The 22633-nt window shown below is 42.8% G+C and overlaps 1 protein-coding gene across 1 annotated transcript; it reads left to right on the top strand.

The window, feature by feature from the left end:
* Positions 1-1092: 1092 nt before the first annotated feature.
* LOC309552982 (olfactory receptor 10A6-like) lies at positions 1093-14349 on the top strand (the record flags this gene model as incomplete). The annotated part of the gene is made up of 3 exons (XM_082253888.1): positions 1093-1739; positions 10630-10826; positions 14330-14349. The coding sequence occupies 3 exons, from the start codon at positions 1093-1095 to the stop codon at positions 14347-14349; spliced, it is 864 nt and encodes a 287-aa protein (XP_082110014.1).
* Positions 14350-22633: the final 8284 nt, after the last annotated feature.

Genomic DNA, 22633 nt, shown 5'->3' with positions numbered 1-22633 from the left:
AGGCAGAACGGGAATTTCCATCGGTACTGGATATTTCTGGATCTTAGAGAATCCAATAGGGGTCGCAGGTCTCTTCTACGTTGTAGGGTTATCGGAGAAAGATCCTGGAAGATTTTTATTTCCGTGCCATGGTATAGGAGGGAGCGACGATCTCTTGTCCTCCTCAGGACATCTTCCTTCAGTCTGAAGTTGACTACGCAGCAAATGATGTCCCTTGGGGGGTCCGTGTCTCTTGGTTTGGGTCTCAGGGCTCTGTGGAGACGTTCGAACTCGATAGGTGTGTCTAGAGGTCTTCCCAGGACATCATTAAAGATGGCGGTAGTAGCTCTTGTGATTTGTGTTTGATCTACCGATTCAGGCAGGCCCCTTACTCTTAAATTATGGCGCCGACCCCTGTTGTCAAGATCTTCAAGTTGTCTTTGCATGTCCCTAAATTGGGCATCATGAGAATGCATTGTGTCAGTCAGGGATTGAATGGATTCTTCTTGCGCTGTAACTTTCTCTTCGACATCTGTTACTCTCAGATTGATAGAAGATATTTCACCCTTCAATTCTATCACTGCCATGGCTAGTGAGGCCTTCAGCTCATCTGCAATGGAGCGAAGGTCCGGGAGGGTGACAGGCGGTGGAGGAGGAGGGGTAGTCGCCAGTGCCAGAGTGTCCATGGCTGAGGACATGTTGCCTTGGGGTAGTGGTGCCGTGTGTTCTCTCGTATTGGAGAGAGTCGGGGTTCCTCGAGCCGCGTCCGCGTAGGCCTGATTTGAAGCCGGGGCCTCGCGTAGTAGTTGGGGCTGGCGGAATAGGTCCGGTATGCTGCGGGTGCGGACGGGCGTCAAATCTCTCGGGGAGCGAGATCGTGAGGGAGAGGAGCGGGTGCTGGATCTACTCATCCTTCTTGGGAGTGCAGCAGAAGAAAGATCGCTCTTCTTATAGCTGAAAACTCTCGAGCTGGCCGGGAGCTAGGAGATCAGGCGGCCATCCACGATCAGCGCCAAGCCACGCCCCCCGCTGTTTTTCATATATTGTGTTACTATTTCTGGAAATCTTTTTATTGTGGTTTTATTTCATCTGAGTAAAACACTTCAGTCTCCCATGTACCTCTTCATTACCCAACTATCATTGCTTGATATAATTCTGTCTACAAATATTCTTCCCAACCTTCTTTATATCATCTTAAATGATGGATGTACCATGTCTCCTGCTGGATGTATTATCCAGTTCTCCTTCTTTGCCCATGCTGAGGTCTCAGAGTGTTTTCTACTGACTGTGATGTCCTATGACCGGTATTTGGCTATTTGTAAGCCATTACATAACAACTCTATAATGAACCAATCAATTTCCATTAAATCAGAGATTACCATTTGGTTACTGGGCTTTACAATGACATTGGTTGATTCCATTTATTTGTGCAGTCTATATTATTGTGGACTAAACATCATTAATCACATATTCTGTGACTTTGAACCCATACTTGAGCTTTCCTGCTCTGAAACTTCATGGATCCATAATCAGACCTATGTAATAGGTTTCATCTATGTTGTAACACCTTTTATATTAATTGTTATATCATATATCTTTATTGTTTCAACTATCCTTAAAATGAAATCAATTGCAGGAAGAAAAAAATCCTTCATCACCAGCTGCTCTCACTTGCCTGTAGAGTGCATTTTTTATTGGACCCTAATCGCTGTGTATTTGATTCCAACAAAAGGACAACTAGATATTCTGGGAGGATTATGGTGTGGGTTTTTTTTTTTTAAGGGTTGGGCTTGGCCCTTTAGTTCCAGTGAAGGAACTCTTAAAAGCATCAGCATACCAAGACATTTCGGACAATTTCATGCTGGCAACTTTGTAGGAGCAGTTTTGGGATGGCCCCTTTCCATTCCAACATGACTGCACACAAGTTCACGTATATAAATCAGAGTATAGCATCAAGTCAAATAAAATCCTGGGATATTGATCTGGTCAGTTAAGTGGTAGAGGGGTTGCTAGTCAGGTGCACTGGATGGACAACAATGAGACAACCCCCAAAACAGGAATGGTTTTACAGGTGGAGGCCACTGAAATGTATTTTCCCTACTCAATTTTTCGGACTGTTTTTTAGTAGTTTTGCATTTGGCTATGGTCAGTGTCACTATTAATAGCATGGGGCGATACCTGGACCCAGGGCTGGACTGGGAATAACATTCAGCACTGGAAATAAATTTCATACCAGCCCCATAGCATTATTATACCAGCCCAACAGCATTACATCATTATTTTCTTGTTCATAAAAGGGAAAACCATGCAATTTAAAGGCTGCAGACATGGTACAAAAGATGCAGTGGCTGCAAGCATGGTACAGGAGGACATGTCAGAGGCTATGGAGATGGTACAGGAGATGTCAGAGGCTGCGGGCATGGTACAGGAGATGCAGGGGTTGCAGACATGGTACAGGAGATGTCAGAGGCAGCGGGCATGGTACAGGAGATGTCAGAGGCTGCGGGCATGGTACAGGAGATGCAGGGGTTGCAGACATGATACAGGAGATGCAGAGACTGTCAACATGGTACAGGAGACACAGAGGCTGTGGGCATGGAACAAGAGATGTCATAGGCTGTGTGGACAAGGTACAGGAGATACAAAGGCTCTGTGCATGGTACAGGAGAGGTGCAAATGCTGAAAGCAAGGTACAGATGTCATAGGATGTACAGGCATGCTACAGGAGATTCTGAGGCTGCAGGCATGGTACAGAAGATGTCAGAGGCTGTGTAGGCATGGTAAAGTAGATGCAGAGGCTGCGGCCATGGTACAGAAGATGTCAGAGGCTGTGCGTGCATGGTACAGGAGATACAGAGGCTGTTCAGGCATAGTCCAGGAGATGCAGAGGCTGAGGGAATGGTCCAGGAGATGCAGAGGCTGAGGGCATGGTACAGGAGATGCAGAGGCTGAGGGAATGGTCCAGGAGATGCAGAGGCTGAGGGCATGGTACAGGAGATGCAGAGGCTGTGGGCATGGTACAGGAGATGTCAGAGGCTGTGTAGATATTGTACAGGAGATGCAGGGGCTGAGGGCATGGTACAGGAGATGTCAGAGGCTGTGTGGATATTGTACAGGATATGCAGAGGCTGAGGGCATGGTACAGGAGATGCAGAGGCTGTGGGCATGGTACAGGAGATGCATTAGGATAAAAAACCTTCTGGATGTAGCAACTCCCCCCCCCCAGCACCCCCTAATACTTACCTGAGGTCCTTTTCTGTCCAGCGATGTCCATGAGTCGCTCGGCTGCCCGGGACTCTCCTTCCTGATTGGCTGGGACAAAGCTGTGGCTCAATTGGCTCCAGCGACTGTCAACCAAAGTCAGTTAGCCAATCAGGAGAGAGAGGGGGCAGAGCTGATTGGCAGCTCTGTGTCTGAATAGACACACAGAGCTGCAGCTCAGCTCAGGTGCCCCCATAGCAAGCTGCTTGCTGTGGGGGGCACTCAACAGGAGGGAGGGGCCAGGAGCACCGAAGAGGGACCCGAGAATAGGAGGATCTGGGCCACTCTGTGCAAAACCAACTGCACAGCGGAGGTAAGCATAACATGTTTATTATTTAAAAAAAAAATAGGCTTTACAATTACTTTAAAATGTGCAGAAGCAATAGTAGAAAATAGATGAGTGGATCAAAGCTATAAAAATAATCATGGAGTGTTTTCAATTTAAGTATAATAAAGGGTGTGTGTCAGGAGAAATAAAATCTAAAAATAATTCCTAAAAGATTATTAGCTATCAGCTAATTTAGCTGTGCAAAAAACAGCCCACCAAGGAAGAGAAAATGTATAAAAGGTTTTCAGATTCACTCAGTAAATACCAGAGACTAATAATTTACTGTAATCTATATTATTTCCACTAAAATATATGATGGCTGATCGGACATTGTTTGTCGGGGAATTGCAAAGTAGACTATTACATCCAGACGTCATCTCTAAAAATGTGCACGGAATTGAGGTGCAGTATGTAACATTTGTTTGGGGATACATGAGAACATAGATCCATCATAGAATTGCTGTTTTGTGTTTCCATACAGATGAAGAACTGTAGATGTATAACATTATATATGCTTCAGGGGCTCTCTCCACCACCCAATGTAACCGGTATTTTACAATTATTATACAATCATTTGCAACTTAACTAAATTGGAATTTGAGCTTTTCTGGTTCAGTGTAATATTCCTCACATTGAAATACTTTTACCTGCCGATGCCCAGTCATCTAAATTCCCGACTATCTGCTGTCTTTTCTTCCTTCCTTTAGGGGAAATATCTTTTTTCGCATTTAATGTCTTTATTTATGCTCAGGAATTTAAAAATTAACATTTTAAATATATGTTCAAATTCTTGTCAAGTAAAAACAAACATTGCACATTATTATTTTTTTGCATAAAATAATTTGCAATTGAAGTTTCTTTTTAACCCCTTAGTGACTGAAGTGGTAATGCTTGAAAAATGATTTTGCAACTTTGACATGTGTTAGTAAATCTGTACATATCATCACAACTACTTTCTGTATCCAGGTGAAATATACCTTGTTTTTTTTTTTTTTTTCGGACAGATTGGGCTTTTTTTTGGTGGAAAAATTGTGTAAAAAAGTGTAAAAAACAGATATCTTCTGATTTTCTTTTTTTTAATTATTATTAAAGGAAAACTGGCCCAAAATAGTAAAAAAAAAAAAAAAAGAGCATTAAAAAAAAAAATGTAGATGTATATTTCTATACCATAGTTTTTCACCAAAGAATACATCAAAATAAGTTTTCCTGCTCCTGGCGATCGCAGTGATACCACATATGTTTACTTTATTTGTTGTTTGTACCTGTAGAATGGCCCGGAAAGAATGGTGCACATTTTGCTTTGTTTTCCTACCTAAGGCTCCGTTCACATCTAGGCGTTTTGGGGCGTTTTTGGGGAGTTTTTCTGCTCTAGGATCAGCTCTCAAAACGCCCAACAAGACAAATCCTATTCATTTCAATGGCCCCTGTTCACATCTGAGCGTTTTGATGCTGTAAGCAAAACGCCCAACGCTCAAAAAAGTACATGAGCTTCTTTTTGGGCAGATTACAGGCGTTTTCCATTGGTTTCTATTCAATCTAAAAACGCCTGCACAAAAAACGAATGTAAAACGCCTGTAAATCGCGGTAAAAATTGCGGTAAAAAACGCGCGAAAACGCTACGCTCAGGTGTGAATGTAGCCTTAAACACTCTGACACTCAACTGACACTGACACTAATTTAAAAAAGAGCTTTTGAAAAAAAAAAAAAACATACCACAAATATACTGGTCCCTACTTTTGAACCCAACCTTTGACCCAAACCTTGCAAAACTAGCTATTTTTTTTTCTTTTTTTATTATAAAAATACTGGCCCAAAATAGTAAAAAAAGAGCATTTTTTAAACAAAATTTAGATGTATATTTCTTCCTATTACCATCATTTTTCACCAGTGAATAAAACAAAATACATTTTCCTGCTCCTGGCGATTGCGGCGATACCACATGTGTTTACTTTATTTGTTGTTTGTACCTGTAGAATGGCCCAGAAACAATGGTGCACATTTTGCTTTGCTTTATCCTACCTAAATCACACTGACACTCAACTGACACTGGCACTAATTTAAAAAAATGCTTTTGGAAAAAAAATAACCCTACCAAAAATATACTGGCCCTGCCTTTTGAACCCAACCTTTGACCCAAACCTTGCAAAACTAGCTATTTTTTTTTCTTTTTTCTTTTTTTTTTTTTTATTATCAGAGAAAAACTGGCCCAAAACAGCAAAAAAAGAGCATTATGATACAAAATATACAACGTTAGGGGTTATGAGTATTTATTTTACCCTGACCATTTACTAGGAGGTATTTTGCCAATCATGAGGCCTGGGGAAGGAAATAAGGATACAAAGAGACCTTCTAGAAAGGAGTTTGCCTCCCAGGCTTGGCCTGGAAAGGATGTCAGTTTGAAGTGATTCTAAAGTTTTGCTTTTTTTTATTAGTAAAAAATAACAAACATGTTATACTTACCTGCCCTGGGCAGTGGTTTTGCACAGAGCAGCCCCGATCCTCCTCTTCTCGTCTCCCTCTTTGGTGCTCCTAGCCACTCTCTCCTGTTGAGTGCCCCCACAGCAAGCAGCTTGCTATAGGGGCACCTGAGCCAAGCCACAGCTCCCTGTGTCCATTCAGATATGGAGCTGAGGCCAGGCCCTGCCCCCTTTCTCTCTTATTGGCTGACTAACTTTGATTGACAGCAGCGGGAACCAATGGCATTGCGCTGCTGTCTGAGCCAATGAGGAGGGTAGTCCCGGGCAGCCGAGACACTCCTGCAACACTGCTGGATCTAGATGGGCTCAGGTAAGTATTGGGGGCTGAGGGGGGCTGCTGCACACAGATGGCTTTTTATCGTAATGCATAGAATGCATTAAGATAAAAAAACCTTCTTCCTTTGCAACCACTTTACATGCTCATTCCATAGCCTCCCCAGCATGCTGCCTGAGGGTGGTGAGATGAATACAAAGGTCCTTTACCTCCCAGACCTGTTGCCTGTGAAGAAAACAATATTGGAGGTAAGTCCAGTTTGATGATGCGCTGCACTACATGTAGGACTTATGGTGTGATTGAGGGGGCCCTGTTCTTACTATATTGGGACTGACACACTGGCCTTTTGACTTTAGTATCACTGGCTAGGGTGTAAATCGCCCCTTATTTTGTGCTATGTGGCCTGAACTATGGCGGTATTACTAATGCCACCCAGGCATCGCCATGGCTAGTCACGGCAACATAAAGGTGATAGCATGTCTTTACTTTGGCGTTCAGTCCTTTGGGTGTATGCAGACTTTATGTGGTGGCCTCTGGTATTTGGGGGGGGGGATAATGTCCCTATATCCCTCTCTTGACTGTATTTTATACCAAGGATCTCTGTCATCATATCTCCCCTCTGCCTTTCTTCCCCCACACCTGCAGTAATTCTCCTTCATACATACATGCAGGCACCTTATCTATGAGCATATAACCTATTATGTGCCATTATCATGTGCTTTATGCCCAGTTATCCCTATACATATACCATTATTACCTTTTCAGATTGTGTCCATATACTGCTTGGTTTTCTTTGCCCACACTTAGCTTTGGCCTATTTGGAGTGAAGTATCCCCTATAGTTGAGATTGTGAGACTCGACACCTCCCCACCTGGATTCCTGGACATAGTCCTTGGAGCCCATCTTGTAGCCCTCATGGGATATCCATGGCACGTATCCAGGGCATCTCGTATCTTGAATTCTCAGTTATGCGTTTTTTCTTTATGTATTGTTGGTAAGCATTTATGTATTGTTTAACATTTATGAAATTAAATGATATGAAGAAGGTGATATATTGTAATTGTCTTTTCTCTGTAAAGTCCGCCTGGGATTCAAAAAGGGTCTCTGAAGAAGCTATTGTGAACCTGTGCGGTTCAGCAAAACGCGTCTGACCCATCCCTTTTTGGCTATGACTATTTATGAATTATTGTCCCTTTGTGGCTTTATTATATTGTTATAGCTAAGATTAGACAGAGCCGTGCCTAGTCTATTCATTTTTAGCTTTGTGATATTTTAGATCCTATAAAATAATAATAATAAAATGATTTCTTTGTTTACTATATGTTATCTGTGTTGATGTCTTATGTTCACCTGCACTAATCTTAGCAGCCCCCTCAACAATCCCAATATTTTAATAGGTGTGGTAGGGCCCTTGTTTGGATCATACCACACCAGCATTTTATTTATTATTTCAGACCTGTTGCCTGTGAAGAAAACTGTTCCAGCGCCATATCTCCCTGCAGAGGTCTAACATGTCCCCTGTCGAGACAAAACTTTTGGTTCCTAATTTAGCAAAACTCATGTTCCTTGCTGGCAAAAAAGCACTAGCCCTAGCATATAGCTAATATGAATATGCCTATGCTTGGGCCTGGAAGCAACTTCAGGAATCAAAGATTACTCAGTCAATTGCCAGTTTTGGTTAGAGCGTACATCCTCTACCAGCCTTTTAGAAGGACTTGGAATATTTTCAAGCAGGGAGAATCCATTGCTGCTATGTTTGAGGTATCCTGTACAGTAAACCGTACTTTATCTCTCCTTGACTTTGAGCCAATTGCTTCAAGCAAAGATTGACAGAGTAGATTTCAGCCATTGCTGATGGGTTGGTGAGGGATTTGGGGAAGTAGACAGCCAGTGCACTAGGAAAAAAAACTGGGAGGGCCTGTCAAACCCAACGGCTCATTAGGGGGTTATCATTATAACCAATGAATATAAACTAGTTAAAAAACACTTCAATGTTCTTTAACGTTGTATCCCTCCAAAATGTATGGTTATATAGAAACATCACAAAAATGTCTTTGTAGAAGAAAAGGTATTCCCATATTTCATTTATTCACATATTCCAAAAACAACAGGATTACCTCATTTTATAAGAATAATTTCTTTACGCTCATCTGGCCAACTGTACATCTAGACCTGTTGGTGTACAGCAGAAACCAAGCCCAATATTATAAAGCATTTTTCCAAACTGTTAAGACTTGTTGGCAGCCATCAGTGCAAGGTATGGAAACAATTGTACTGATTGAGTAGGGCTTGGAGACCAACAAGAATGCAAAAAAAGGTTGAAATCCCATGGTTGGTTTTTTTAACCATTTCCCACCCAAGGCCGTCATATGACATCCTGGACTTTGAGTGGAGATATAATTTTTTTTTCTGCCGATAATGCCCTGCACCGTACAAAAGTCACAGTGGCTATTCAGGTGCTTTATTGTTTTTACAGGTGACCAGAGGGGATGTCCTTCCCTCCCTCTCTCCATTCTTCGGTGCTTCTACCGGCTCGCCAGTACGATGGGCAAGCCAGAGAAGGAATCTGCCAGTGACAGAAGTTTATCATAGAGAATACCGAAGTTCAGATGGTCCCCAGAAGTCTCTATGACCTTCGGACCCCACATCTCTCCATAAGGAGGACTTTCATGCCCTAATCCTTTTACAAGGAATTTGTACATTCCTTGTAGTAGGAATAAAAGTGATAATAAAAATGAAAGGAAAAGTGTAAAAATAAAATAATAATATTAAAATAAACAATACAAAAAAAATAATAAAGTGCCCCTGATCCCACATGCTCACGAATGCATACGGCTCCATATGTAAACACGATTAAAAACCACACATGTGAGGTATCACCGTGAGCGTTACAGCACGTGCAACAATTCTAATCCAAGACCTCTTCTGTAACTCTAAACTGGTAACCTGTAAAAAAAAAATTAAAGCATGACCTATGGAGATTTTTAAGTACCGAAGTTTGGCTCCATTCCACAAGTATGCGCAAATTTGCAAAACTGCTATCAGTTTTTCATTACCAGTCTTGGATGGGAGCAGGTTGGGGGAGGATTGGGCCATATCCTGGCCAATCTGTTTCCCATCCATCCATCAGCATTCATGTGCTTCCATTGTGGAGACACTCGGGTTGAGTAGTGTTAGGAAGTTTTAGGACTGCAAGATACACAAGGTGCTGTGGTGAGGCCTTGCAGCTTATACATGCGTTTGCAAATGTGTGTTAACTAAACCCCTGTTTTTAACCTATTTTGTTAGACAGGTTTATTTGGTTTGTTAGCAGACTGGTGGGTAATTATATCAAACTAAGGGCCGGCTGGTTTCCACACACCTTCTTTATTCCCCATTCTCTTCAGTTTTGCTGGCCATGCACTAGCAGAAAAATAGTTTGGTCAAGCACAGTATAAACAAAATATTGTTCATTTAGACTAAATGACTCCACCATTGCGCAGGTGCCAAATTTTGACCAATAAATTGTTTGAATGCAGAACACATGTGACTATTTAGCGTTTGAATATTTGGTTGTGGGAAGTGATGCAATGTTTGACCTTTCACAGCAGTATATTTCCTGTGGGGTTGGCCGATCTTTTGTTGTAGCAGTGCACTTTCCAAAGGGGAATCTTCATGTCTTCACAATGGAATGTGTGGACAAAACACAGAAAAATATTGCTATTGCAATGCTTGGAGTGTTGGCTATATGATTAGCAGAGAATACAAAAAAAGAGAAGAATTTGGATCAAGGAGTGGCTGAGATAAATTCTCACACATTGAATTATTGAAGAAATTAAAAGAGAACTCCTGATGACTTTTGGTACTACCTACGTTTGCAAGATGATTGCTTTTAGCACCTACCAAACAGGACACAGTCTTGAGATGTTCCGTAATTCCAGACCAAAGCCTCGCTGCCTTACCTTTTCTGTCCACGGGTAAGAGTTTGGAGGACCTAAAATTCAGTACGGAAATTTCAGTGCAATCTTTGGGGCGCATAATTCCTGAAATCTGAAAAGCCATCATCAATGTCTTGAAAAATTAATATCTAATGGTAAATTTTGTTCTATTATGTATGTTGAACTTATGCAATTTATACAGAACAAGTGTGGTTTGGGTCCATCATCAGATTCATGATGGTATATTCAGAGGTATTAACATGCTGCAACTTTTTATTCAAAAGTTACTTGCATAATTTGAGTAATGACCACAACATTTTAGACTAATAGCATACCAATTTGTCGTTTTCATTGACTAATTTCATTAACCAAATTCTCTTAAACAATTTACAGGAAAAACGTGTCCAAAAATAAATATAACATTTTTGGTAATAATGTAAATCCACTACAAGATGACAACAAGGATACCCCAGCTTTACCCACAGGTGAATGCTATGTGGATTTAGAAGATAAAAAAGAATTGTCAACTGAGAATATTATCAGAACAGGAACAAACCCAATTCCAATAAATTTGGGACACTGTACAAATTGTGAGTAAAAAAGGAATGGACTAATTTACAAATCTCATAAACTTATATTTTATTCACAATATAATATAGATAACATATCAAATGTTGAAAGTGAGACATTTTGAAATGTCATGCCAAATATTGGCTCATTTTGGATTTCAGGAAAGCTACACATTCCAAAAAACTTGGGATGGGTAGCAATAAGAGGCCGGAAAAGTTAAATGTACATATAAGGAACAGCTGGAGGACCAATTTGCAACTTATTCGATTGGCAATTGGCAACATGATTGGGTATAAAAAAAGCCTCTCAGAGTGGCAGTGTCCCTCAGAAGTCAAGATGTGCAGAGGATCACCAATTCCCCCAATGCTGCGGCGAAAAATAGTGGAGCAATATTAGAAAGGAGTTTCTCGAGAAAAATTGAAGTTATCATCATCTACTGTGCTTAATATCATCCAAAGATTCAGAGAATCTGGAACAAAATCTGGGCATAAGGGTCAAGGCCGGAAAACCATACTGGATCCCCGTGATCTTCGGGTCCTTAGAGGGCACTGCATCACATACAGGAATGCTACTGTAATGGAAATCACAACATGGGCTCAGGAATACTTCCAGAAAACATTGTCTGTGAACAAAATCCACCGTGCCATTCATCGTTGCCAGCTAAAACTCTATAGGCCAAAAAAGAAGCCAAATCTAAACATGATCCAGAAGTGCGGGCGTTTTCTCTGGGCCAAGGTTCATTTAAAAGGGACTGTGGCAAAGTGGAAAACTGTTCTGTGGTCAGACGAATCAACGTTTGAAGTTCTTTTTGGAAAACTGGGACGCCATGTCATCCGGACTAAAGAGGACAAGGACAACCCAAGTTGTTCTCAGTTCAGAAGCCTGCATCTCTGATGGTATGGGGTTGCATGAGTGCGTGTGGCATGGGCAGCTTACACATCTGGAAAGGCACCATCAATGCTGAAAGGTATATCCAAGTTCTAGAACAACATATGCTCCCATCCAGACGTCGTCTCTTTCAGGGAAGACCTTGCATTTTCCAACATGACAATGCCAGACCACATACTGCATCAATTACAACATCATGGCTGCGTAGAAGAAGGATCCGGGTACTGAAATGGCCAGCCTGCAGTCCAGATCTTTTCCCCATAGAAAACATTTGGCGCATCATAAAGAGGAAGATGCGACAAAGAAGACCTAAGACAGTTGAGCAACTAAAAACCTCTATTAGACAAGAATGGGACAACATTCCTATTCCTAAACTTGAGCAACTTGTCTCCTCAGTCCCCAGACGTTTAAAGACTGTTATAAAAAGAAGAGCGGATGGCACACAGTGGTAAACATGGCCTTGTCCCAACTTTTTTGAGATGTGTTGATGCCATAAAATTTAAAATCAATGTATTTTTCCCTTAAAATGATACATTTTCTCAGTTTAAATATTTGATATGTCATCTATGTTGTATTCTGAATAAAATATGGAAATTTGAAACTTCCACATCATTGCATTCTGTTTTTATTCACAATTTGTATACTTTTTTGGAATCGGGTTTGTATATCCCAACAAACATACACATCACGCACACAGTTATAATGTTACCAAGCTTTATTTACAGTCCCTTTTATTTTTTCAGCCAATCCACCCTGTGAAGACCACAATTTAAAAAGGGTCCCCGGACAAATATAATTTTCTGACATATAAAAAATGCACAGCTGAACTGGAGAAAACTACTTGGCTTGTGTAGTACAAAGTTTGTTAGATGTTGTTGATACCCTAATTAAGTGTAATATATTTACAATTTTTTGTGGTTGGCTATTTGCTAATTTATACATGTTTTTAACCAGTTCTGGACTGGACCAGGCCATTTTTAGCGATTCGGCACTGCGTTATTTAAAAGTAAAATTACGCGGTTGTGCAACATTGTACCGAAATAAAATGGATGTCCTTTTTTCCCCACAAATAGAACTTTCTTTTGGTGGCATTTGATCCCCTTTGCGATTTTTATTTTTTATGCTACAAACAAAAAAAGAGCGAAATTTCTAAAAAAAAACAAAAAAACTATATTTTTCACATTCTGCTATATAACACCCCCCCCCCCAAAAAAAAAAAGTTAAAAATCAAAATGTTTTATCCTTTTAGGCCAATTTGTATTCTGCTATATACAAAGGTCTGTGTGCTCCAGTTTTTAATAAACGCACTCCAATGTGTTCTCCTTGTCTTTCTGTGTATGCAAAGCCACTCACCAGTTGTGACGTATGGATATTTCATGACCCATATGTAAAAAGAAATCCTATTGCAAATCTGACAAACAGTCAGGGAGGCTATTTAAATGAAAGGCAGACTACATTCATGTAAATTAGAACAATAAAAAATGCTACTGTTATAGAAATTATTGCTACAATTTCTTTTTTTTTTTTCTTTTTTTAAACAAAATGACCATAAATAATGAAAATATCAGTGATGACTTTTACAAAAAAGATTGTGTACATTGGTGTTTTTTCTAATAATGTTTATTAAAAATATTGCATTATGTAAGAAAATTGTGGATTTAAAATTTCGCCTGTTTTGACATATTGTATAGCATGTTGCTGGACTAAACACTCTTTTGATATTTAATTTTTTGTTTAGTTGCTGTGTGTGGTCATATACATGTCTTAGGCTCCGTTCACATGTAGGCGTTTTGGGGCGTTTTTGGGGAGTTTTTCTGCTCTAGGATCAGCTCTCAAAACGCCCAACAAGACAAATCCTATTCATTTCAATGGCCCCTGTTCACATCTGAGCATTTTGATGCTGTATACAAAACGCCCAACGCTCAAAAAAGTACATGAGCTTCTCTTTGGGCAGATTACAGGCGTTTTCCATTGGTCTCTATTCAATCTAAAAACGCCTGCACAAAAATCGTGGTAAAATCGCGGTAAAAATCGCGGTAAAATCGCGGTAAAAACCGCACGAAAAACGCTACGCTCAGGTATGAATGTAGCCTTAAGTCTTTCTGTAGTGTTGATGTTTATAGATTGTTGTTTTTATGAATGAACGTTTGTGCACACAAATGTTGAACTTCAGGTTAGTTCTCTCTGACATGCGCTTTACAAACACAATGATTTTTGCTGACGGAGAAACACATTCATTTTTAGTTTTCTCGTTCATTGGGCAAAAAATATCCAAACTTTTCATTGAATTTTTTGGGTCTCTAAAGTCTAAAATGATTTTCAATTACCACACAATAATTGTACAAAAAACAAACAAAAAAAAAATTGAAATGGGCAAATTTTAAATTATTTTTCTGGTAATGTATGGCAAACCTTTTAAACATTCTTAAAATTTAACAGGATAGGGACATTTTACAAAAGGATCTTCATAAAATGTAATCTTGGATAATCAAATGGCAGGTGAAATTATTCCGTGTTTTTTTTTTTCTGTTTGGTTCCACTGGACCAAACCCACTTTAGTTGTGTGAGGCTGACTATCATGGATGAGTATCTTGTTTCAAACAAAATTATTAATAACTTTATATTCACTTTTCAGGTGGCCTATCAGAATGTTAGACAATATGGTTGAGAGTTGTACATCAACAAATTATATTAAGCCTAGTTTTTTTTTTTTTTTGTGTGTGTTAATTTACAAACCCGATTCCAAAAAAGTTGGGACACTGTACAAATTGTAAATAAAAACAGAATGCAATGATGTGGAAGTTTCAAATTTCAATATTTTATTCAGAATACAACATATCAAATGTTTAAACCGAGAAAATGTATAATTTTTTATTTTTTTTTGACAATATTTTATTGAAGATTGACAAACCATAATACAAGAAACTTTCGAGCAGGGTCATATAACAAGTGAAACAGAACAACAAATGTGGGTCGGTGGAACCCAAAGATTGTACCTCAAGAGACTTGTGTCAACCCCTCCAGGTACATGGTCACTAGAAGGTAAAACATTCCAATACAGAAAACCTGGAGAAAATTTTTCCTTAAACTGTACGGTGGGGAGGGAATGACATGGGAGGGCTGAAGATGGGGAGAGGCGGGAGAGGGTGTAAGGGAATAGAGGAAAGAAAGAGGGGGACCAGGGGGAGATAAGGCGGGGAGAGGGGGGAAGGGGAGGAGGAGGGGAGAAGGTAAAGGGTGGAAAGGAGGTAGAGGATGGGGGATGTGGGGAGGAGGGGGGATAGCATATTATCAACTTATCCGAAACAACTGGTACATCACAGGGGATAATGAATCCCCGTATTGTCAACCTGGTGAGTCATATGTTTGATCGATTCAATATTAGAAACCCATCATTTCACTGTAAGTACTAGCTCTATACAAGTTGTAAATAGCTGGCCTCAAGGGCCCAACACTCTTAAGGATTGTGGAACGTCACGGGGGCATATAAGCTGTGAAATTGTGGAGAAAGTGCCCTCGTTTCGCAGGTAGGCAGTCCATTTCCATAGGAACTTTGTTGGGGAGGTGGATCTAAGTTGGTGGAAGTCAACCAAGTCCCTCCTAAGGAGCACGCGCAGTTCCCCTTTGACTTCCCGCAGGGTAAGGGGACTAGTGTCCATCCAATGTTTGAGTATCACCCGTCTGGCTATCATCAGAGTACTCAAGAGCCAAGGTGTGTGCTGTCGTAACAGTGATTTTTGGCGGTGGGGCAAGGCGGAGATGGCAGCATGCACATCCCCAAAGAGGAGGAAGTAAACATCTTTAGGCAGTATAAGATCCACAATTCGAGAAACATAGCATAGGACCACGTCCCAAAAGGCCGATACCTTCGTACATGACCACAGCTTGTGGATCAGGGAGGGCAGCTGTTGACCACAAAGAGTACATGTAGAATGAGCTGGAGCGGATGACCATCGGAGGCATGGAATGTAGGCCCCATGCACAATTTTAAGTTGCTGCTCCCTCCAAAATTCGTTGTGCACGAATAGGCAGGTATCATTGTATCCTTGCAATATCCTGGTATTGGCTGTGGGAGAAGAGAAGATAGAATTCCATATAGTAGCTACCTGTGACGCTATTGGGGCATATAGTTCCTGGCAGAGGGAAGGGTAGATGTGCGATATTTTGTGAGCTCCCCTCGCCACCCATGCGTCCAAGACAGAGTACTTAAAACGGGCAGCTCTCTGTACTTCCATGGAACATATAAAACTGACACATTGTTGTAAATACAAATAGTGGTTCCGTGGTATTCCATACTTGGTGCCCGAGTCTGTAATAGATAACGGTCGACCCATGTCGCAATCATATAGGTGAGAGAACATTGTTACACCCCATGCCGCCCATTGAGTAAATATCTGGCCCTGCTGCCCCTGGGGGAAAAGAGGATGACATCGAATGGGCAGGAACCTGGAGATCCTGTGAGGGATTCCCAACTTTCTCCGAACCTCCCTCCAAGCGATCACTGTGTCTGTGAACAGGAGGTTGTGGCGGATGTCTTGGGGGATGTCTCTATTCCTACAGTGCAGCAGGGCCACCAGGTCATAGGGTCGAACCATTTGAGATTCTAGACCATAGTTAGTGTAACTAGAGCATTTAGAGATCCAATCTAGGGCTCCGCGGAGAAGACAGGTTATGTTATACAATCGTATATCAGGGAGGCTCACCCCCCCCCCTGGTCCTTTGGAAGGTAGAGTCTGCGCAAAGCAATACGAGGACGCCTACCTTGCCAAATGAATTGTGTAACTGCTCTGTTAAGGCGCTGGATGTCACCGTGTTTCAATAGGAGAGGTAGCGTTTGCATGGGGTAAAGCAGTTTCGGAAAGCTGGCCATCTTGAAAAGGTGACATCGGCCCCTGAAGGAGAGGGGCAGTTTCTGCCAATTGTGAAGTTCGGCAATGATTTTATCCACCACCGTAGTGAAATTTAGGGAGTAGAGGGAAGAAGGATGTTTTCCAATTTTAATGCCAAGGTATTTGATGTGAGATTGAACTATACTAAACGTGGAGCAAGATGCCCAATGTGGGCGGTGAGAGGAATACAAGGGTAGTACTTCACTTTTCGAGAAATTAATGCGTAACCCTGAGCAGGACCTGAAAGTGTCAAAGAGGGTTTGGATTAAAGGCAAATCATGAGGGGGATCGGACGTGAAAATGAGTACGTCGTCAGCAAATAGCGCCGTACGTAGTTGTTGGTCACCCACTGGGATGCCCTTAAGGTCAGGGTGGAAAGATAAAACTCTGGAGATTGGTTCAATAGCTACGTTAAACAGGAGAGGGGAGAGAGGGCAGCCCTGCCTGGTGCCCTTGTGTAGTTGAAATACTGCTGAGGTGAGGCCGGCCACCACCACTTGTGCAGTGGGTGATAGGTACATTTCCCGAATTAAATGAAGGAAAGGGCCTGCAAAGCCCATTTTGAGAAGGACCATATCCAGCCAGCGGAAACTGACATTATCGAAAGCTTTTTCAGCGTCTAGTGTGACAATGGCAGTATCCGCGGCTGGATTGGCCTTGGCATATTCCAAAGCAGTCAGTACCTTCCTAATATTTGAGGTAGCCGACCTCCTCTGAGTGAAGCCAGCTTGGGCAGGGTGGATTAGGGATGGCAAGATTGCGGCCAAACGGTTCGCCACCAGCTTGGACAGAATCTTGGCATCTAAATTCAACAATGATATAGGCCTATAGGAGCACGGGTTGGTGGGGTCTTTCCCTTGTTTGTAGATCAATTTTATGAACGCTTGGTAGCCAGTGGGCAGGTACTTGCCTCCCTGATAAATGGAGTTGTAAAGGTCTAGAAGGGAAGGGGCCAAAGGGTCTAGGAGCAGCTTGTAGAATTCGGATGTATAACCGTCAGGTCCCGGGGCCTTTCCCGGGGCCAGAGATTTGATCACCGATGTGAGTTCCGTCAGTGAAAAAGGGGCATTCAGGGACGACAACTGAGCCTCCGAGACGGAGGGAAGGGCAACCGAAGTCAACAAAGATTCGGCTGCTGGGACATTGATAGGGTCCGGGGCATATAGAGATTGGTAGAATTGTTCAAATGTATGTAGGACATCTTGCGGGGTGTCTACTAGTTTACCCTGTGCATCCAGTAGGGATGTCACCAGGGTAGGAGTATATGGTGGTTTGCACAGTGTAGCTAGTAATTTACCTGGCTTGTTGCCATATTTATGGAATTTCCAGTCTCGATGGTTGGCGAACATGGTTTCCTGTGCCTCAGCCCATGTCAAAATTGGACTTGGCCTTCGACCACAGGTCCCTGGCTGCAGGGATGTTGGAGCAGTTTAGCAGTCTTTGTGCCTCCCTGAGTGAGGCACTCGCCTCGGTGTAGGCTTTGTTAATTCTCTTTTTATAAGCTGAGGCATAAGAAATGATAAGTCCCCTCAAGACTGCCTTGCCCGTCTCCCAAAGGAGCGTGGGCGAACAGTCAGGAGAGGAATTAGCGAGCAGAAAGGCCTTCCATTAATCTCGGATGAGTTGTTGGAGACCCGTGTCCTTGGCAAGATAAGAGGGGAATCGCCATGAGGGTTTAGTGGTGGGGGGGTCAGGTCGAGTAGGTCTATGGACACAGGGGCATGGTCAGAGACAGCTATGTCGTGGATGTCAGGGTGAGAAGTGTGGGGGAGCAACCTGGTGTTGGGGAGGATGTAATCAATCCTGGATAGCGAATTATGGGGGTGAGAGAAAAATGTGTAGGTCTTCTCAGTGGGGTGTGCCAGGCGCCATGAGTCTGTCAGGCACATGCCGTCCGCAAAGGTCTGGAGTAAAGAGGCAGGTGCAGGTGGGCGATGGGAGGGGCACTGTGCTGCCCCCGACCTGTCTTCATCTGCATGTATGGTAGTATTAAAGTCTCCCACAACCAGCAGGGGAAGGTGCGCCACAGGAGCTAGAGCAGAGGTGAGGGTTTGGAAAAAGGATTTCGTGGGAGCATTCGGGGCATAAACACCCGCCAATGCCCAGGTATTTGAGGCACCGGCGATGTTCACGACCAGAACCCGCCCAGCGTCATCCCGGTAATGTTCTGTTACGGTGCAAGTTAGCCGTTTGTGAACTAGGATGGCCACCCCCGCCTTACCCTTAATAGCCGGGGAGCCATACACCTTGCCCACCCAGAGTTTACGCAGATGGACAAGATCCGCTGAGGCCAGGTGGGTTTCTTGGAGGACAGCGATGTCCGCCCTCAGACGCTTCAGGTGTCTGAGGACAGCCATCCGCTTATTGGGGGACTTTAGACCCTTAACATTTCAGCTCAGGACCTTTAATGTCATAGAGAGTGTTGGGGAGGATAAAGGAGCAGGTAGATGGGATCGTAGTTAAGTGAACCAGCAGTGATGGGACTCAGCCATGTGTGAGGGAGTATCTGTGCGTGTGAAAGTGACGTACTATAACAGGGGTTACAAAGGTGGTAGGGAGAGGTAGAAACCCAACAGGGGCTTGGGGGATCACAGAACAGGGTACATACCAAGTGAAGCCGCGACTTCGCTTTTTTCCTCATGTGAGCGTCACTGTCGCCCGGGTAAGCGTTACCGATTGTCTGTCAAATTGCGCCCATGGTAGTTGGCAGGATCAAGTGCGGCATTCTCTAGAGTGAAGATCACATCGAAGAAGAGGTAGGGGGGCGAACAGAGTACTGACACACGGCAAGGCTGTAACCAGGATGAAAGTGAAAACGTTAACAACCCTTGGACACAGAAATAAACATATTAACACATTAAATCATCCAATCAGGAATACATCAGAAAAGAGCAAACCGCTAAGGAAGAATATTAGAGAGCAAGTAAAATAGTCCACAGCAACCTGCAGCAGACACATAAGTAGTCCCCGAGCAGGATGGGACAGGTAGACTCGTTTACAATAGTGCGCATGGAGTAGTGAGAGCTGCGTACAATGGCCTAATAAGGGGGGTGTAGTTGAAAGGATAGATTTCAAGGTCTAGGGCGACCTGTGGGTCCGGACAGACATTGCTTCTTGGCGGGATTTCTCCTGGGACTGCGTTGCTCCCTGGAACTTGGGGAAGGTTGCTGAACGCTCCGTGGAGATTCCAGTGGGATGTGCAGGTAGGATTGCATATAATGGCTCGCTTCTTCAGGGTGAGTGAAAGATTTCTGCTCTCCCGCCGTATCAGAGAAACGAAGAGTGGCTGGGTAGGCAAGAGTGAATTTGATAGCCTTTTGGTATAAAGCCTGACATAGCGGCTGAAAGGCCTTTCTCCTCTTGGACACTTCTTGCGAATAGTCCGCAAAAATCAACAATTTGTGGCCATCAAGCTGTAGGGATTTTGAGTTTCTGAAGGACTTGAGGAGGTTTACTCTGTCCATGTAGTTGAGATAACGAACTATCACAGGTCAGGGGGAGCGGCGTTCGTTAGAGGGGGCCCCCAAACGATGAGCTCTTTCCACTGTACAGGGTGATGCAATCCCCAAGGCAGCAGGGATCCTTGTCATGCAGATGTCATGGAGGGAGTCCGCATTAAAGGACTCTCGCAGGCCAATGATCCGCAAATTATTACGCCGGGATCTATTTTCAAGATCGTCCAGCTTTTCAAGGATGTAGGTCTGTGTCTGTCTGGCCCGCTGATCGTGGGAGAAAGAACTTTGCACCTCATCCTCTACGTCCGAGATCCGGTGTTCCAGCTCCTTGAGCCTGCCGGAGTGATCATCCAGCTCCTTCCGGAGGTGGGTGAGTCCTTGCGCTATGGCTTTGTCCACCACTGCTGAGATCGTGGGTGCCAGCAGGGTCGCCACTGCCTGCGCCAGACTAGCGATCTGATCCTCCGGGAACAGAGAGGCTTGCGGGCTGTGGGAGGGGGTGGGCTTCTGCGGCAGCGTGAGGTCCGCCATGTTCGCCTCGGTGGAGGCCTGATTGGGTGGATCACCTCGGGGGGCCTGAGAGGCCGATGAGGGGCCGTGAAGGACAAACTTATCCATCTCAACCTTGTCTAGGGAATAGATGGAAGGTCTCTGAGAAGGCAGATGTCGGCGATGGGCTGTGGATGGGCTTTGATATCGGAGCCGCCATCCCGCGCGTCTTCCTACATGAGGCGCCGGAACCAGAAGTCAAAATGTATAATTTTAAGGGAAAAATACGTTGATTTTAAATTTCATGGCATCAACACCTCTCAAAAAAGTTGGGACAAGGCCATGTTTACCACTGTGTGGCATCCCCTCTTCATTTTATAACAGTCTGCAAACGTCTGGGGACTGAGGAGACAAGTTGCTCAAGTTTAGGAATAGGAATGTTGTCCCATTCTTGTCTAATACAGGCTTCTAGTTGCTCAACTGTCTTAGGTCTTCTTTGTCGCATCTTCCTCTTTATGATGCACCAAATGTTTTCTATGGGTGAAAGTTCTGGATTACAGGCTGGCCATTTCAGTACCCGGATCCTTCTTCTACGCAGCCATGATGTTGTAATTGATGCAGTATGTGGTCTGGCATTGTCATGTTGGAAAATCAAGGTCTTCCCTGAAAGAGACGACAGATGGATGGGAGCATATGTTTTTCTAGAACCTAGATATATCTTTCAGAAATTATGGTGCCTTTCCAGATGTGTAAGCTGCCCTTGACACACGCACTCATGCAACCCCATACCATCAGAGATGCAGGCCTCTGAACTGAGCGCTGAGAACAACTTGGGTTGTCCTTGTCCTCTTTAGTCCGGATGACATGGCGTCCCAGTTTTCCATAAAGAACTTCAAATTTTGATTCGTCTGACCACAGAACAGTTTTCCACTTTGCCACAGTTCATTCTAAATGAGCCTTGGCCCAGAGAAAATGCCTGCGCTTCTGGATCATGTTTAGATATGGCTTCTTTTTTGGCCTATAGAGCTTTAGCCAGCAACGGCGAATGGCTCGGTGTATTGTGTTCACCGACAATGTTTTCTGGAAGTATTCCTGAGCCCATGTTGTGATTTCCATTACAGTAGCATTCCTGTATGTGATGCAGTGCCATCTAAGGGCCCGAAGATCACCGCCATCCAGTATGGTTTTCTGGCCTTGACCCTTATGCACAGAGATTGTTCCAGATTCTCTGGATCTCTGGATGATATTATGCACTGTAGATGATGATAATTTAAAACTCTTTGCAATTTTTCTCTGAGAAACTCCTTTCTGATATTGCTCCACTATTTTTTGCAGCAGCATTGGGGGAATTGGTGATCCTCTGCCCATCTAGACTTCTGAGAGACACTGCCACACTGGGAGGCTATTTTTATACCCAATCATGTTGCCAATTGACCGAATAAGTGGCAAATTGGTCCTCCAGCTGTTCCTTATATGTACATTTAACTTTTCCGGCCTCTTATGGCTAACTTTCTCAACTTTTTTGGAACCTGTAGCTCTCCTGAAATCCAAGATGAGACAATATTTGGCATGACATTTCAAAATGTCTCACTTTCAACATTTGAAATGTTATTATATTGTGAATAAAATATAAGTTTATGAGATTTGTAAATTAGTCTATTCCTTTTTTACTCACAATTTTTTTTGGAATTGGGTTTGTACTTAAAACATTAAACAGTGCAATGTGACCCTGTTTTGAGGATAGCATAGAATTATGTAGAAAGGTTAAAACTCATCTGGATAGTAATATATTGAAACTGTATCCAAACAAAATTGAACGGATAAATGTTAGATTAAATGTTGCTTTTTTTGCCATCAACCAGAATTGTGAGTTGGACATAGTGAATTTTCCTCTGCCTACAACCTAAATTGTTTCGTATTTTTATATTCTTTTACTAGGTGGGCTATCACAATAACATAACCTATATTGTACTAACAGGTTTTCCAAATATAAAAAGCATAAACATTATATTTTTCGTGGTGCTGTTTTTCATATATTGTGTTACTATTTCTGGAAATCTTTTTATTGTGCTTTTATTTCATCTGAGTAAAACACTTCAGTCTCCC

The sequence above is a fragment of the Pelophylax lessonae genome (genome assembly GCF_965119305.1).
Source record: "Pelophylax lessonae genome assembly, chromosome: 4".
Classification (NCBI taxonomy): Eukaryota; Metazoa; Chordata; class Amphibia; order Anura; family Ranidae; genus Pelophylax; species Pelophylax lessonae.
Note: the sequence above shows the minus strand (reverse complement) of the source record. Positions and strands in the feature narration are given on the sequence as shown.